This window comes from Prionailurus viverrinus, chromosome B2 (genome assembly GCF_022837055.1).
Source record: "Prionailurus viverrinus isolate Anna chromosome B2, UM_Priviv_1.0, whole genome shotgun sequence".
NCBI classification, from domain to species: Eukaryota; Metazoa; Chordata; class Mammalia; order Carnivora; family Felidae; genus Prionailurus; species Prionailurus viverrinus.
In genome coordinates, this window is record NC_062565.1 from 39,938,386 (window position 1) to 39,956,621 (window position 18,236).

Genomic DNA, 18,236 nt, shown 5'->3' on the forward strand with positions numbered 1-18,236 from the left:
TTTAATTAGGCCCCTTCGGCCTCCCAGGGCCCCAGGAGGAGAAAGCCATTTTGGTCTCTGCCTGAAGACTGTGGGAAGTCGAGAGAGAAGTAGGCAAAGCCCAAAAAGACCCTCTCCTCCCTCCCCGACACCTGGGCCCTCGAGAATCTGCCACCTTGCCCCTCACCGCCCCAAGTCTGTCTTCCCATCCCACACGAGGTCGTAAAATCCCAGGATCTGAGAGCAGAGGTGCATGGGAACTATTCTGGGGCCAGGGAACAGAAGCCCAGAGACAGGAAAGGATTTGCCGAGGCCGCCCTGACGGACAGACACTGCCAGAGTGGAGAATAGGGCCACTCCCCGTCTCTGACTCCACCCAGCGTCTGGTACCCAAATTAGTTCAGTTGGGTCCCTCTTTCCCCAAACCCAAGGACTCAGCCCCTCAGTGACTAGGGAGCCTCTCCTGCGAGAGACTCTGTCAAAGAGCAGAGGGGCTGGCCTTGCCTCCACGGAGCAGGCAGCTTGACCTTCTCAAGCAGGTGTCAGCCCACTCAGGGAGGGAGAAAAATCTGGAGAGGTCACCACTAGCACAGGCATTCAGGAACAAGAGAAACATGTCCCCCACCCCGGGCCAGGGGCAGCCTAAGCAGCAGCTAAGAAGAAAAGACTTGCTTTATAGCAACTGGCCCCCACATCATCTGGCTCAGCCGTGTCAGGCCACAGCTAGGGCGTGGAACCAGCGTGGCTGCAGTGCCATCTTGTGGCCACAAGGAGGGACACAGTCCCCCCTTCCGTCCCTAAACTCCCTAAGTAAGGCTACATCTCCAGCTCCCCTGGAGGCAAGTCTGGGAAGTGGGGGGAACCAGGTGAAGGGCTTGTTCCCTCCTTTCTGTAACCCTTACCCCGATCCCCATAAAGGGCATTGGAATTCGAAATCCATAATGGTGCGCATTGGGATGAATCCTCCCCGGTTGCGTCAGCCCCAGACACACACTCCAAAGAGACAGAGGACAAGCAGGTACAAAGCACAGTGTTTACTAAAGGCACAAAGTGGGGAGCCTGGGGGGAGCTGCTCTTCCAGCAGTGACCCCACGCTCTAACTTGAACCCAGCGCCCCCTCTTCCAGCCACCCCCGCCCTCACACCACCCGGTAGAGAGCTGTTAGCACCAAAGGGGGGTGGGGGTGCCAGGCTGGAGGACAGACTTGTTGCCATCTGAGTCCCAGAAAGGCAGGCCTGGGCACCCCCTGGACCAGTCGCTGCCTCAGAAAAGGAACTTCCTGAGCCCCCTGCTCCAACATGTCCTCCTTCACCGGCAGGGGTGGGGATCAGACTCAGGAGATGAGACACCCCCCCACCCCACCCAGGACCTCCTCTTACCTCTAGCACACCCGTCCCCTCCCTTCCCCTCATGATTTCACCTCCAGGAGCCAGGCTGAAGGCCTGTTCCTGTCCAACCCCATCAAGAGGGCTGTCCCTGGGGAGTACTGAGCCAGGCCGGGGCGGGGGGGGGGGTTCTCCTGACCCCACAGGCTGCCAAGCAGGCACTAAGTCCAAACAGGGGCCGACAGGAAGGAGTGAGGCAAGCCAGTTTGCTACCTCACACACAAGTGCAGCCCAAAGGGTGGGAGGGAGGCAGCCCCGGGCCTCCCAGCCCCCAGGCCTGCCCCCGTTCCCCAGCATGGTGGCAGCCAGGGTCACAGCACATCGCCCTCCTCCATGCTGAAGCTGCTCCGGCGGCTACTGGCCTTGGAGGCCTCGGGGGACATGGTGGAGAAGAGAGGGTCGGAGGCCAGCGGTAGCAGTGAGTCGTCCAGGAGCATGAGGTCCAGATCCTTCTTGGACAGGTTGGGGAACGGGGAGCTGTGCTCTGGCCCCAAAGGTTCGGGGTAGCCTGGGGGCCCTTCGTCGCCCCCGCCCCCAAAGCTCAGGCCATGGCTGAAGTCCAGGTGGTGGAATGGGGAGGGTGGCTGAGGTGGCTGGGCCGGCAGGGGCAGCGGGGCCTGGGGGGGCAGAGCTGGCAGTGGCTCAGGATCCGGGACCTCAGCCTCCAACAGCAGGGCCTCCCCCGGGCCCTCATCACTGGGCAGCTCCTGCTTCACCACCTGCTGGGCCAGCTCGGCCATATTCACGCCCGATGGGGAGGTGGTGGGGAGGCCGTGCACCCGAGCCTGCATCTCGAGCTCCTGCAAGGTGAGGCAGAGAGAGGGCTGGGGGCACACACTCATGGGCCCCAGCCGCCCTTCCCCAGGGCCCCCCCGCCGCAGCCCCTTGCCCTTCCCCTGGCTGCACCCAAGACCACAAAATGGCTCCACTGGAAGCAAGTATAGGCTTCTAGAGTCTAGACCAGTGTTTTTTTCAAACTACAAGTCACAACTCATTAGCGGGTTGTGAAACCACTGTAGTGCCTCTTGACCAGCTCACCCTCTATTTTTTTTTTTAATTGAAATAGACTTGCCTAGACTAGACCAGAATAGAAATTACCAGAATGCACTGCATCTATTAAGAAGGAAGGTTCTTTCATGAAACTTTGATTTTTCACTTGGAGTGTGGCTCTGTGTGCTGGATTGTAATATCAACGGTATTACCTCCTATGAGAAATAGAAAAGTTTAAAAGCTGCCATGCAACCGCCCTTTGTGTAGATGAGCAGCCTCAGATCCAAAGAGGACAGGGGCCCTGAGCACAGCCAAGACTAGAACCTTCCGCTCCAGATGGTAGGAGTGACTCTCCCAAGCCTTCTGTAGTTTCTCTCCAGTGGTGAGACTTAGCGTTCCAAATAATTCCAGCTCTCTGCCTTCCACACGAGGTAGGCTTGCACTTCCCTGCCCCCTTGAGGTTAAGTGTAGGCATGTACTTGCATTGATCAAGGAAATGTGAACCGGGGCGACAAGTGTCACCATAAGAGCTACGTGGCTGGGCGCCTGGGTGGCCCAGTCCCTTAAGCATCCTGACTCTTGATTTGGGCTCAGGTCATGATCTCACGGTTGGTGGGATTGAGCCCCGTGTTGGGCTCTGCGCTGACGGCGTGGAGCCTGCTTGGGATTCTCTCGCTCTCTGCCCCTCCCTCACGCGCATGCGCGCGCGCTTTCTCTCTCTCTCTCTCTCTCTCTCTCCCACTCAAAATAAATAAATAAATTCTAAATGAGGGTCTCACAGAACAGAATCTCTAGCTGGTATTTGTTGCTTAAAGTTGCTGGGGATTGCTCGTTAGCCAGCGTTCCTTCCATTCTCATTCCTCCAACTCCGGAAGTATAAGCCTTGCCCCTCCCCCCCCAGGGGCGGAGCCAGGCCCGCGGCAGGAGCCAGAACTCCTCCAGAAGTCCAAGGGCAGGGGCCGGACCTGGATGCGGAGCAAGAGCTGCTTGTTGGTCATTTCCAGGCGCCGAGAGTGGGTCTCCAGCTCCCGGGACTTCTGTAGGTCCTTCTGCATCCTCCGGATGTAATCGACTGAGGCCTTGAGGATGGTGCCCTTGTTCCAGCGCACGTCCCTGCGGGCCAGGCAGAATCACACGTGCAGAGGCTCAGCGGGAGGAAGGAAAACCCCGCTTTGGTTCCAGAAGCCGATGCCGCAGGTCTCCCAACTTTGCCCACGGAACCCCAGGCGCGCCCCGCCCCCATCTGTGGAGAAGGCCGTGCTCCCATCTGAACAGGACAGACCCTCGCGGGTGACTCTTGCCAGTGCCCACCCCGGTAATTCCAGGGAAGCAAGCAATGCCGAGCGGCCTCCTTCCCCAGGCCTTCCATTCTGGGACGCCCAAACCCACCTCAGTTCTCAACTCTCTGGACCCCTCCAAGCCAGTCCAAAAGCCCTCACCAAACGATCCCAGCATGACACCTCCTCCAGGAAGCCCCCACCCCCGCCTCACTTCTGGGATTTTGCTCCTCCGTCTGGTCTGGAGCTGTCCTGATAAGGGAGGGATCTTTTTTTTCCCAAATAGATGGTAAGCTCTCGGAAGGGAGCAACCAAGGGATTCTCTTCCCAGCCCTTGCCCTGGGCAACCAGGTCAGCCGCTGCTGCCCCGCCCCCAGCCCCTAGCGTCGCCCGCCTGCCGCCACCCCCTCTCCCTTAGAAACTGCTCACAGGTCGTTGGCCTTGGGGATCAGCATTCCCAGCTCCTTGATGCGGTCATTGATGTTGAACCTCCGCCTCCTTTCAACTAAAGGTAACAAATCCCGGAGGGAGCAATTAGAAGGATGAGACCCCATGGGAGGAGAAGGGTCCGCCTGGCCCAAGGAGGGGTGACTTGGCCCTTCTGGGAAGTAATGGGTGAGGAAGGGAATGGGGTCACTATGGGAAGGAGGGGCCCCGGTGCAGATGGATACAACCCAGCGGCTCTGCGAGGCAGCAAAGCCGGCTGGGCGTAGGAGTCTCTGCCCACATGATCCAGAACACCTTCCCTGGCTTCCCAGGCTGCACGCACTAAAGACAACAATACGACATGATAAACCCATTCACTCTGAAGTGCTGGGGATTTCATGAATGTCTCTTCTCCGGAGCCCTCTCCCACCCCCATCTCCCAAAGAGGGCCAGTGGGAGGAAGGCAGGGCTGAACCCAACAGTCATCCCAGCGCAGATTTAAGGTCTTGTGTAGAACCCAGGCAGGTCAGAGTGGCTTTTTTTTTTTTAATTAATAAAAAATTTTTAATTAAAAAATGTAAAGCCCCAATGAGGGCTCGGGTCCAGGTGGCTTTTTGGGTAGCTCAGGTGAGAGTGAGGAGGAGGGAGGCAGGGAGCAGGAACCCAGGGGGGGTGGGGGTGGGGGGTGTGGGGGGCTCACTTAAGTTGTGATTGTCTTTCTTCTGCCGCTCCTTGGCCAGGGCCCGGCTCTCAGCATCTGGAGGCCAGGGAAAGGAGAGAGGAGCTGGGAGGGAGGGAGAAGGACAGGGAGGAGTAGGGAGCCAGGGCACAGGCAGGCAGGGAGGTGGTACCTGTAAGCTCTCGCTTCTGGGTCAGGTCAGCGGGGCAGGAGCTGCTGGTGACGCCCACCAGGGAGGCTGTGACCTGGGGGTCACCACTGTACACGTTCAGGTGGCTGCTAGACAGGGGCAACTGTGGGGTGAGGTGGGGAGAGGGACCCGGTGAGCAGTCCCCTCTCCACAGGGGCCCCTGCCCAGGGCCCATCATCCCAGGAACAGCCTTTCTTTCCCAGGGACGCCCAGGGGAGGCTGTACTGATGTTCCCCGGCCACGCTTTCAGCTCAAAGGGTCTGCAGCCAGCACCAGCATGTCAAAGCTCCACCCTGGGCCTCTTCACTGGGCAATTCTACTGGAAGTCTGTAGGGTTGGGAACTAAATAAGGTGTGGCCCCTGCCCTCCAGGAGCCACCAGCCTAGTGGCTAGAATCCTTGCAGAGTGATCAGACCAGGTAACAGCCCTAAGGGCCGACAGGGGAGGGGATGAAGTCGTCCCAGGCATTTGGAAGCCCAGGGGAGGAGCACCTAATCTGTTTTGGAGTTTCTGGAAAGTTTCTGGAGGGCATGGAACTTGAATTGAGTCCTGAGCAAAGAAGTGAGGAAGGGCTGGACTGGCAGGGGGACGGCTGAGCAAAGACACGGGGCTGGACAGACAGAGCTGGGGCGGCGGTGGGGGGGGGGGGTCACAAGTAGAAGCTTGAGCTGCAAGAGTAGACAGCGTGATGTGGGCAGGGCAGGAGATACACCCTGGAGTTCTAGATTCGACTTGCAAAGACCCTGGCATATTGCAATGGGCAGCCAGTAGGGGGATAAACAGAGGCCTGGCAGGGACAGACTTGAGTTCTGGAATGATCACCCCAGCTCCTGCCACAGGAACACACAGAGCAAATCACAGGTCCAGAACCCTAGGTGGGCACACAGGTGCCCTACCAGATACCCGGCCTAAAGGGACCGGGCACTTGTGCAGTCTGGCTTTCTCTCTCTCCCCAGCCTTCCCTGCTCTGCTGGCAGTAGGTTTCAGACCCAACTGGCCCTGACCAGTTCTTGCTAAGCCACTGGGCAATGTCACCAGGGCAGTGGGGATTAAGGACTGACTCTGACTTCCCACTGAAAGATTTGGGGGCTTCCCCTCAGTGTCCTAAGCTGGGGCCAGGATCAGGGTCATAGGGTCAGGCCCAAGGAGCAGGAGCAAGCAGCTGAGGTTCAGGACCTCCCAAAAAGGGGTGGGGACACCCACAATTACACCTGTTCCGTGTAAACGTGTCACCCTGTGTGGAGCTAGCCCCCAATTTCCTGCCTTATCTCATTTTCCCACAATCCTGTGGGTAGACGGCATCACCCCCATTTTGCTGCTGAGAAAACTGGCGTTCAGAACAGTTAACGGACTTCCCAAGGTCACAGCCAAAGCCAGAAGGTAGGCCTCTTGATTCTAAGGCTGGCTCCTTCCCATCTGCTTCTTCACCCCTGTCCAGGAGGCCCAGAGAGCATTCATACTCCAGGAGGCTGCTGGAGGGAGGGGACAAAGCCAGCCCCCTATCACTTGTCCCGTGGAGTGAGGGACACAGGCCTGTGCCCGCTGGGCCCTAGGCTTTGCAAAAGAGGGATGTCCCAGATCCCAAAGGAACTCATCAGCTCAGGGCCACACTGCTCCCCTCCAGGAATGCTTTCCCTGCTCTGCTGAGGCCCAGCACCAGTCCCTCCTGCCCCCTCCCCTAACCCCACCCAGGAAGCCTTCCCAACTGCCCAGCCACCACTCCCCACTGAAGCCCGCCTCGTGCACACAGGCTAGACACGTCTCTCTGGATTCATAATTCTGCTCAGCCTTGGGCTCTGGTCACGTGATTTGATGGAGGCGACTGTCATCTGCAGCAAGATGGCTCTGCCTGGGGCTGGGGGTCGGGGGGGGGGGGGAGCCCTGTCTCTAGTTCTGTCCAGGCTCAGAGCCACTGTAGAACCTCTACCTTCTCCCTCTGACACACCCACCCCACCCTGGCCAGCAGTACCGTGTTGGGCATCTGAGTTTCAGGATTGATGAAGCCCAGGACGTCATCCAGACACATAATGTTGTCGATGACATCAAACTGAAAGAGAAAAGTGCATCTGGGGAGGGCCCACTGGGAGAAAGGCACAGGGAAGGGGCACCGGGACAGCCACTGATCTGAAGGGACCTTGGAGCCCACCTCACTCAACTGGCTCATCTTGGGTGGAGTGAAGGAAAAAGGTTCAGAGAGAGGATGAGTTGTCCGGGTCCCACAGGCCTCAAGGCCAAGGCCAGGGCTCTTCCCAAAGAGCCAAGTTGCCCCAGGGAGATTGCTTTATATACCCTCTGTCTGGACATGGCTTTGCAGGTGTGCTGGGCTTTCCAGTAGTAGGGTCCTGTTTCTCCCTAGTCAAGCTTTCAAAAGTAGGGGCGAGGCTTTTCCTATGAGACTAGGGCTCCCTGAGGTCAGGACTATGTCTCCCCCACAGACTGAGGCTCCCTCAGGACAGGGCTGTGTCTCCCCCCTCAGATTGGGGCTCCCTGAGGGCAGAACTGTGTCTCCCCCGCTCACACTCGGGTCCCTGAGACAGGGCTGTGTCTCCCCCGCTCAGACTGGGGTCCCTGAGAGAGCAGGACCTCCCCCTCGGAGTGGGAGGGACCCTGACAGCAGCACCTTGCCCTTGCCATTAGACCAGGAGTCCCAGGAGCATAGCACCTGGCACCAGCTCTGCTCATGGCAGCCCCTGGCCAGCTTCTCACTCACCTCCCTCTCGGGGTTGGAGCCAATGTGCAACATGGCCATGGGGCTGTTGGGAGCACTGTTGCCGGCTGAGGAGGACATCACGTGTCCGGCCCGCACCCCTGGGGAGGCAGCCGGCAGGGGTTTCGGGGAGCCCTGGGCGGGGCTGATGTGGGCGGCGAACTTGTTCCCGTAGGTCTCGGACAGGTACTCCCGCACCTTCTGGTCCCGGGACTGCTGCAGGTGGTAGGAGGTAGGGTTCTCCAGGTAGGACTGCACCTGGGAGGGGGGGAGAAGGCAAGGGTTCTAGGGCTCCTAGAAGCAGGGTGGGAGGGGACAGGCCCCACCTCGGGACACGCCCTACCTTCAGGACCTCCCCAGGCACAGGTGGCGGAGATTGGAAGTGGACGGGGGTGTTGATGGCCGGGGTGGGCGGCCCACCCAGCTGCTGCTGCTGCTGCTGCTGCTGCATGTAATGCATGACGGCCTGCTGCTGCATGCGCTCCCGCTGTTCCTCCTGCTGTACCTGCTCCCGCATGAGCTGCATCCGCAGCCCGATGCGCGACGCCATGGTGGCCACTGGCACTGGCTCCCTGTGGGCAGGGGGAGGGAGGCAAGTCTGTGAGGCACGCGTCCTCTTTGGAGCCCAGGGTCTTGGGGAACTGGGGAGGCCAGGTGGAGGGGGTCGCACCCGTTGTACAGGAACAGACACTGAGGCCCAGAAAGGAGAAAGGATTTGCCGAAGGCCACCAAGCAGGAGAGTGACGGAGCCGAGACTTGAACCCCAGTGTCCTGGTTCCTGGGCCAGAAATGGAGACCCTCTTTTCTTTGTTCATTGCAGCTGGTCGACCCCAAAAGGTTGGAGCTGACCTTGACTCCTCTCTTTCTGTCACACCGCATCCTGGCAGATCTGACCTCCACCTGCCTGCCCCATGTGGGCCCAGCCTGGACCTTGCCTTATCTGGCTTCCTCAAAAGAGCCTCCCAGTGTTCAGACACCCTCCTTTCTGGCCCCACAACATTCTACTTGCAACTCAGGAATCAGGGAGTTCCTGTTCAACCTAAGTCAGATCTTGTCCCTCCGTCTGCTCAGAACTGCCCATGGCTCCCACTTCACTCGGAGTAAAACCTGAAGTTCCACCCTAAAAGGCTCTCTGTGATCTGTCTGCACATCATGGGCCCCTCTGACCCCATCTTCCCCTACTTTCTCACTTGTTCCGCCTGATCCAGCCACACCCGCCAGCCTCAAACACCTCACGCTCCCACCCCTGGGCCTTTGCACTGGGATGCCCCTCCCCCAGACACCACTCATTCCTTCACCTCCTCCAAGGCTCGAATGTGACCTTACAGAGACCTTCCATGACTAACCTGTTTGAAACTGCCAAATTCCTCCCTCCCTCCCCCCTCCATTCCCTATGCCCCTTCCTTCTTTGTGTTACTCCATAACACTTATCATCATCTTAAATATTATGCATTTTTGCTTGGTTCTTTCACTCAATGTCTATCTCTCACTAGGAATGCAAACTCCCCTGAGGGCAGGCATTTTTTCTGTCTTGTTCACTGCTCTGCCTTCAGCCTTTAGCCCAGGGCCTGGAACACGTAGTTGTTCCACCAACGCGTGCAGGGAATGATTACTATTTATGAAGCAGGCACTGGCAGTGCGGCGACAAGCTAGCTGTAGTCCCTGAGCTCATGGAGTCTACGGTCCAGTGAATGTTATAACCTGGGGCCTGCAAGAGTCCAGGGAGGGCTTCCTCCACCTAGCATGTCGGCCCTGATCGTTGACGGGTCACGGTAGGATGGGGGGCTAAGGCCCCCAGGCCTGGTGAGGAAGCAGGGAGGAAAAGATAGAGTGAGTCCTGTAGCTGGGCCCATTCTGTCCCTAGCTCACCGGGGACCCTGGCACTTCCCTTCTCCTCTCAGCCTCTGTCTCCCTGTGCACAAAATGAAAAGGTTGGACCAAATGATTTCTAAGCCCCACCGCCCCGCTAAAACACTCCCTGAAAGGTGCAAAGCCCCCAGGGATCCCCAACTCCATAAAGGTTCTGGCGGAGGGTCCCATCTCCAGGGTCTTTGCAAGAGGCAGTATGACGTCGTGGTTGAGCGGGCATGAGCAAACAGGGCAGACGCGAGCTTAAATCCCAGCTCTGCCGCTTCGCTGTGTGACCTTAGGCAAGTCACTTAACCTCTCTGAGCTTCCGCGTCCTCATCTGTAAACAGTTTCTACTTCAGAAGATTGAGGGGCATGTTAAATGAAGATAATGTGTCTTGCACAGTGCGTGGCACTTGGTAGGCGGAGTGGGTGAGTGAAGAATAATCACACGAGGCTGGCAGGGTCAGCTGTAGTGTAGACCAGAGGCCAGAGCGGCACCCCAGGATCCTGAGAATGAGACCCAGAGCTCTGAGAGGGGAGGGTAGCAAAAGAAAGCAGCATAGCCTAATGCCAGACATGAACTCAGTCGGCATTAGTGGAAGGTACTGGCAAATATTCAGCGAAAATCACTGGATCATGGACATAATAATAATTTGCATCTATTTGAGCATTTCCTGGGCGCTGGGCGCTGTTCCAAGCACTTTAACCTCAAACGGCCCCATGAGGCAGCCTTGGTTATTATTCTCCTTTTACGGATAAGGAGAAACTAGAGGCCCAGGGAAGTTACGTGTCTGACAGAGACAGAGATGGGACCCCAACCAGTTTGGCTCCCCAGCCCGTGTGGGCAGGGGTCGGGGATGGGCGGGGGCGGAGGGGACTGCTGTGTCTGTGCAGAGCTGGGAAGCAGCCTGGCCCCCGTTGCACGTCTGGTTGGCCCAGGGCCAGGGATGGAGCCCAAGCCACATGACCCCCCACTCAGGGCTCCCTCTACCACCATGGATGCTTCCTTGCAGAGTGGGTCCACGCCATCCGCCTCAGAGCTCTGCGTACTCAGGGACCCTTACTCACCTTCCTTCCTCCCTTCTCTGCCCCACCCCCGCCACCCGGCCAGGAATTAGCGAAGGGGCTGCCTTAGCCCCAAGCGTCTCTCCAGCTCCCAACAGGACCATCCCCAAGGAGAAAAGAGCAGTCACCACCACCACCCCCCCACCACTCCCCCCTTTCTCTGTCCTGCAGCGGGGATACAGCTGCTGCCTCCACCCCTTTCCCGTGCTCCTAAAGAGGAGTAGCCTGTCTTCCCCATCACCAACTCCCCACCCCACCCCACCCCCACCCCCACCCCCCCGCACTGCAGCCCTGCAGACCTCCGGGCCCCAACCCCAGCCCGGCCCGCTGCCCGCAGCTGCACGCCCTGCACCCCTGCATGCTCACCCACGCAGCACTGGGGAGCCTGCCCCTCGGGAACAATCTGACTTCAGTTGGTCCCTGCTGGGGGGCGGGGGGAGCGGCACGGGGCCTGGCAGTGCCAGCCGGCACGGGGAGGACTGGGGGAGAACGAGCCCCTTGTTGCTCCGACAAAGGGCTGGGTGCCCGTCCCAGGCTGAGCCAGAGCTGGCTCTGCTACAGGAGAACCTGGGCTGAGTCGGGCTCGGCCTCTCACTGGCTGCGCCAGCCTCAGTCTGCTCGTTTGTGAAACGGAGGCAGGAAGAGCCTCCTGGGAGGGGGATGTCGGAGAATGGCGACCCACGAGGCGTCTGGGTGGTGAAAGGTGCTTGTAGCCTTAGCCTGTCCACTGTCCTCTGACAGAGGGTGGCCCGAACACCGGCAGAGTGAGCCTTCCCCTTCCCCCACCCCCGTTGTCAAAGCTGTCACCCCAGTCACAGGGCTGCTTCCTCCCTCCGTGTCCCGGCCTCCTCCCCTGACCCTGCCTGGGTCACTGTGACTCTGAGCCTGGCCTGGGTGGGACGGGTACAGGGCTAAGGGAGGGACTTGAGGGGATCTGAGGGCAGACGGGGGTGGCCCATATAGCCCCTGGGCATGCTAACCACTCCCTGCCCAGCCCTCAAGCACACCTGCTCACTCTCAAAACCATTCATAAGCAACCCCCACCCCGCGCCGGTGCCCGGTCTGGCTGGGAAAAACCGGGAGTAGGGACACAGGAGAACCAAAAATGACCCCCGAACCCTCCCCACCATTTGACCTCCAGATCCACCAGGCCTGGGAAGGGGTCCACCATTCATGCATTCGGTAACACCAGGGGCCTGGAGTGCCTGCTGTCTGCAGACACCAGGGCTACGTGCTTCCCTGAAGAATCTTCTCCCCTGCCCCCACCCCCGAGTAACACCCTCCTCCTGAGGGGACCAGGGGGGTCTAATGCCCCAGAGAACTCCTGCCTCTCCCCAGTCCTATAGAAAATGTGGCAGGGACTGAAGTTTTAGCCAAGACGATGAGAGCCGCCCCTCTCTGCACCCTCAGAACCCACGGGCTTTCCCCACCACCCCCCTCCCCCTGTTCACCCAGAACCTCCCACGTAACTACCCCTGCCCTAAGCTGAGTCTGGGTTCCAGCTTAGTGTAACCAAAATGAGCTTCCCCGTACAACAGATGCGGCTGAAGCAACCCCCATCCACCCGCTGTGCCCATACTGGCTGGGTGACTGGGAAAGCCACTTAACCTCTCTGTGCCTTGGTTTTCTCCTCAGCCAAATGAAGCCCATAAGGGCACCTGCCACTTGGGTTATTGTGAGGATTCAGGGAGACACCGTGGGTGCGTGGAACTCCCTAGCATGTCCTTAGGCCTCTGATAACGGACAGGCGCTGGGCTCCCCCTCAAAGGCCGTGCACGTCTCTGGTCAGGGCAGGGCTGGTTTCATGTAAGCTTATGTGGGGGCCTCCCTCATCAGCCATTTACACCTTAGTATGAACAGGTTCAGAACCTTTCCTGAGGGAAAGGGGACAGGGGGAGGGCAGAGACAAGGAAAAATCATGAGGGATAGGCAAGGAGACAGAGGATCCCAGCACAAGGGAGCCTCAGGAGAAAGAAGATCTCAGGGGCGCCTGGGTGGTTCAGTGGGTTGAGTGTCAGACTCTTGGTTTCAGCTCAGGTCATGAGACAGAGCCCCACATCAGGCTCTGCGCTGACAGTGTGGAGCCTGCTTGGGATTTTCTCTCTCCCTCTCTCTCTCTCTCTCTCTCTGTCCCTCCCCAGCTTGTGCTCTCTCTCTCTCTCACTCTCAATGAATAAATAAATAAACAAACTTAAAAAAAAAAAAGATCTCAAAGATAGAGCATTGAGTTGAAAAAGGAAACCTCAGAATTAAACGCACAGCCTGAGCCCGTTTAGACAGGACGTAGGTAAACATACAGAACAGATCAGAGAAGGATCAGAAGGTTTCTTGAATGCCTGCCCTGGGTCAGGGATGGTCTATGTGCTTTCACAGGTCAACTCATCCATTCTTCACAACAACCCTATGAGGTACCTACTATCATTGCCCCCCAGCTTCCAGGGAGGAAACCGAGGCACAGAGAGGTGAAATCACTTGCCCAAGGTTACACAGCTGTTAAGCAGCACAATGGACACAACCCAGGCTGCCTGGTTCACAACCACTCTTGAACTTCTATTCTGGGCTCCCCCAATGCCCCCCACCCCCGCCACAAATGTTCAGAGCAGTCACCTTTGGGGTAGGGAGTGGTAAACAGGGATTTTTTTCTAGTCTCTCATTCTTACTTTTTTTGTTGTTGTTACATTTATTTATTTTTGAGAGACAGAGAGAGACAGCGTGAGCAGGGGAGGGGCAGAGAGAGGGAGATACAGAATCAGAAGAAGGCTCCAGGCTGTCAGCATAGAGCCCAATGCGGGGCTCGAACCCACGAACCGTTTGATCATGACCTGAGCCGAAGTCGGACGCTTAACCAACTGAGCCACCCAGGTGCCCCACTCTCATTCTTACTTTTGAAGCACTTAAGTCTTCTTTTACTACAAGGGGCAAAGAAAGCAGGCAGCTTCCAGCGTATGTGAGGAGCCCAACCTGCTTCCAGTCACATGCAAAGGTACAGTTCCCTCGGTGCCACCCAGAGCCTGGCCTGAGCCCTGCCCTCCTCAATGCGATGGTTGTTAGGCCAGCCGAGGACCCTGGGTGAGGACACCAAGTGGCCACCAGCGGGTCAGAAGTCACATGCCAGTTGGAGCTGAAGGGCCAGGACGCGGGGTCCAGCTCACTTCCCATTACAGCCCCAGACGTGCGCCTTCAGAGGGAGCGTGATCACGCAGCACCCCTCAGATTGCTCTTCACTGAGCCAGGACCCCTCCGTTAATTGTGGGGCCTGACCTTCCCTGGGGATTTTTCTGCCTTCCAGGTGATCCTTGAAACCTTGGAACAGGAAGGGGCCCCCGGGGGGCTCGGTCGGCTGAGCATCTGACTTCAGCTCTGGTCATGATCTCACCGTTTGTGAGTTCGAGCCTCACGTCGGACTCACTGCTGTCAGCACAGAGCCCGCTTCGGATCCTTTGTCCCTCTCTCTCTCTGCCCCTCCCCTGCTCACACTCTCTCTCTCAAAAATAAATAAAAAACATTAAATGATAAATAAAAATAAAACTTGGAGCAGGAAGCAGAAAGCATATACCCCATGACTCAGCAACGTCATTCTGAAGTGAATGCCCAACAGAAAAGCATCCATGTGTTCACCGGAGGACACGCGCTAGAACGTTCTCAGCAGCACTACCGGAAAACACCAGATGTCCATCAGCAGGGAAATGGAGAAGGGAGCTGCGGTACATCACCACTGGAATGCTACTTGGGAATGGCGGTGAGCCCACTATTGCTACACACGGCACAGACGCCTCTTGCAGACACTGTTAAACAAAAGGAGCCACAAAAATGCTTACGGCACCTTCAATGTCTATGAAGTTCAAACGCAGGCAAGACACATCTCCTGTGTCAGGATACCAGATGGTCGAATAAATTCTGTGGTATTCTTCCTGGTGGATTGTTTTGTTTGCAGTGAGTAACGTGGGGATATGTCAGGTGACAAAAAGTAGGATGCAAAGTTGTATATAAAATTTGATCTGGGGGCGCCTGGGTGGCTCAGTCAGTTGAGCGTCTGACTTCAGCTCAGGTCATGATCTCACAGTTCACAAGTTCAAGCCCCACGTCAGGCTCCCTGCTGTCAGCACAGACCCTGCTTCAGATCCTCTGTCCCCCCTCTCTCTGCCCCTCCCCTGCTTACTCTCTCTCTCTGTCTCAAAATAAACATTTTTTAAAAATCTGATCATCACCGTGTACAAATATGCATAGAAAAACCTCTGGGGAGGAAATATATAAGAGTATCATGGACTTCTTTTGGTGATGCAATCATGAGTGATTTTCTTTTTACTTTCTGGAATGTTATTCTTTTTCTATAATGAACACGTATGTGTTTCTAATCAGGAAAAAATATTTTATACTAATAATTAGAAATACGCCTATGGTGTACTTACTATAGACGATGTGTGTTCGAAGCACCTTTTATTTCATTATCACAATTACTTCATGACCTGAGTACCAGTATTCTCCCACCCCCCACCCCTCCCCACTTTACAGATGAGGAAACAGACACAGAGAGGTTGTGTTACTTGCCAAAGGTCACAGAGCTAATGAGTGGGGAGGCTGGACCCTGGGGTTTTGAGTTAGGCCCCTCTGTCCTGGACTTGGGGGTAGGAGTTGCCACATTTTATTTTAGGGATTCCCACTGAAGAAGTCCCCTACAATCAAAGGGTTTCACTAGCTGATCTCTTTTGCCCAGCCCAGGGGCTATAGGGTGTCCGGGACGATGGAATGGTCTGGAATCCCCAAACACGAGCAGAGAAAACTCTGCCCTTCCTCAAAGGGCAGAGATAATTTCCTGTATTCCCAGAAAAACACATGTCTGGTGGCTGAAACAACAAAGAATGGGAGCCCAAAGGCCGGGATGCCTGTTTAAGCCATTTATTACTTTCTGTGCCTCTGTGGTCGGAAGAAGCTTTCTTCTGATCCAGGCTGTTACAAACCAGCAGTTGTGCGGGAGCTGCCCCGTGGAGTTGGAGGGAAATCAAACCAACCACTAAAGGAAGGCCTCCTGAGCAGGTGCTGAGGCTCCCGGGGGCAGGGGGAAGGACCCCGTGACCTCTTGCGTAACCTTTCAGCCTTGGGAAGGGAAGAGAGGGGAAGATTCCAGGCCCCGGGTTTGTTTTGTCTTCTCTGAGCTCCCTCTGGCAGAGGCAGTGGCAAAGGAAGGCCTGATGAATGAGGATGTGCACCATGATCCCCGTGCCTTGGGCTGTGGCCATTGGAAATTACCAAGGTGGTCACGGGTCCCTGCAGGGCCTGGGGGTCATCAACTGGCTTGGACTCAAAGAGAACTAGGGGTGGGTGGATGTCATAAGATTCCCAGGAGCCGGCAGTCCTGCCCGCAAGATGCTGTGAGAACTTGGCATCCGAAGGCGTGGATGTGAGTCCCTGCCTCGGGCCTGACTCAGTGTCTCAGCCTAGCCTCAGTCTTCCCGTCAATCAAGTGGGGCTTACCAGCTGGAGCCACCTCTCCCAGAACAGTTGGGATCTAAGTTGGGATACTGGGTATAGAAACCTCTGGCAAGGGCAGAGGAGACATGGGCAGGGGAGAGATGTCACCACTTTGTCACTGTTCACCGTCCCTTTGTCCATGCCTATCTAGGGCATCCCTGAACTATCCTCTCTTACTGCTCCTCTTAAGTTTCTTTTGAGAAAAGGGACATACACACACACATACACACACACACACAACATATCAAGACCCCTATGGGACTAGGGCGGGAAGGCCTTGGGCCAGCTTTTATAAGATTGTCTTTTCCAAAGCTTGTATATCACATAATTCACCGCAGTGCTATGGGAGAGACAGGTGGGTAATAACGATCCTAATTCCAGGTTTTAAGAGACCAGGAGCGGACAGAGCACTTAGCACGGTGCCCAGCACACTGGAGATACTTCATAATTCAGGTGGTTTGTCTGAATCTGGCCCAGTGGTTCTCTACATGTCATGAGAGGCCAAAGTGGGGCCCTCCTGCTTCCTCCAGTACTGAAAAAGAGAAAATGGAAACCACACTCACCGTGGGTAAGTGTCCACTGTTTGATCAGAAGGTATCTGGTACCAGGAGCAAGAATGAGGTTGGTGGTCCACGCTTTTAACATTTTTATTTTAAGGTTTTGGCCTTTTCCCCTTTATTGAGATGTCCTTTATCCCAGCAAAATGCACAGGTTTAAAGTGTAAGGGTTGATGCATTTTTACAAGTGTGTATGTCTGTGTAATCACCATCTAGACCAAAATGGAGAACGTTGTCATCACCCGGGAAAGCTCCCTCCAGGACCCTCCCCTAGAGGGAATGTCTGGTCTCACCTCCATCCCCTGGCTTGAGTGCCCCCCCCTCCCCCGCCTTGGACAGACATAAAGACTATTATGTAGGATGTGGTTCTCCCTGTCTCTCATGCAACATAATCGCTCTGCCAAGTGCCAAGCCTCGGCACAGGCTGGCCAGTCCTCAGTCTGTGATCAGTAAAGACGGGGAACAAACAGTGGAGGAAACTAAAGCCCCAAAAGGGTGGTCTGCACGGAGCACCTGAGTGGTGGCACAAACTCAAACCCAGGATGTACTTGACTCTGGCATGCAGAGAACCTGCCTCTAGGGAACCCACTGCAGGAGGCTGCAGGGCTGGTGGGGGGAGGGGGGAATAGGGGCTTGTTTTTAAATCTCTGAATAGGGGCAGGAGGCGGGGAGGAGGGAAAGGAAGGAGAGGGGAGATGAAGGGCAGCCACAGCTCCTGGCCTGCTCAGTGGCCGCCCCGTGCCTGCAGCTCAGGCCCATCAGCCCCACATCCCAGCGCACATCCCACAGGAAAGGGTGGGAGCTGGTGCCTCCTGGCTGGCCCGCCTGTTGGCCCGGGGCAAGGCACAGCAGTTGTGCTGCAAATGGAGAGCCTTCAAAGGCGATCCCAGACCAGAGAGGCGCCAATCCTGTCCCAAAGGCACCAGCCGGACCCTGGCATGAAGCCTGCCCCAGGAAGACTGCCACTGAGGGACGAGTAACTGGGAAGCATGGAGAGAAGAAACTAGAAAGGTCCTGGTCTGCCCTTGTGTTATGCACAGATACAGCCCAGCCACACATGCAGACCCTCTGTCTGCCTGTCTCTCTCTCTCTCTCTCTCTCTCTCTCTCTCTCTCTCACACACACACACACACACACATACACACACACATGCACACACACATGGTCATATCCCTCACCCCGCCCCCTCAGTGAGCAGCTGTCTCTCTCCTCTCTTTCCCTGGCTCCCCTGTCCCCATCTCCTCTGGCTGACACTTGGTCCATTTGAGCATCCTGCCTGTGGCTACACTGCTTTGTTCTCCAATTGTTTCCTGGCCACCTACCAGTCTCCACAGGTACAAAGAAGCTTCCAGAGAAATCAGCTTTCTTTTTTTTTTTCTTTTGTTTATTTTAAGTATATTTATTTTGAGAGAGACAGAGACAGAGCAGGTGGGGGAGGGGCACAGAGAGAGAGAGAGGAAGAGAGAATCCCAAGCAGGCTCCGTACTGTTCAGTGCAGAGCCCGACGTAGGGCTCAAACCACAAAACCACGAGATCATGACCTAAGCCGAAACCAAGAGTCTGACACTTAACCAACTGAGCCACGCATGCACACCAAATGTTTATTTATTTTTGACAGAGAGAAAGAGAAAGAGAGAGCAAGCGCACACAAGTCGGGGAGG

At 56.5% G+C, this 18,236-nt stretch overlaps 1 protein-coding gene across 5 annotated transcripts in view; it reads right to left on the reverse strand.

The window, feature by feature from the left end:
• Positions 1–992: 992 nt before the first annotated feature.
• Positions 993–18,236, reverse strand: part of TFEB (transcription factor EB) — a 54,492-nt gene continuing 37,248 nt past the window's right edge. For 3 of the 5 annotated variants that reach the window (XM_047859103.1, XM_047859100.1, XM_047859102.1), the window contains exons 2-9: positions 7,977–8,205; positions 7,637–7,891; positions 6,896–6,973; positions 4,909–5,029; positions 4,758–4,814; positions 4,061–4,136; positions 3,320–3,467; positions 993–2,164 (exon numbers count right to left, since the gene is read on the reverse strand). In XM_047859103.1, coding sequence (XP_047715059.1) covers positions 1,676–2,164; positions 3,320–3,467; positions 4,061–4,136; positions 4,758–4,814; positions 4,909–5,029; positions 6,896–6,973; positions 7,637–7,891; positions 7,977–8,183 — 1,431 coding nt within the window. In that variant the 5' untranslated portion in view covers positions 8,184–8,205 and the 3' untranslated portion in view covers positions 993–1,675. Of the gene's footprint in view, positions 2,165–2,462; positions 2,570–3,319; positions 3,468–4,060; positions 4,137–4,757; positions 4,815–4,908; positions 5,030–6,895; positions 6,974–7,636; positions 7,892–7,976; positions 8,206–18,236 lie in introns of all 5 variants that reach the window. The other 2 variants (XM_047859104.1, XM_047859101.1) reach the window with 2 other exon arrangements.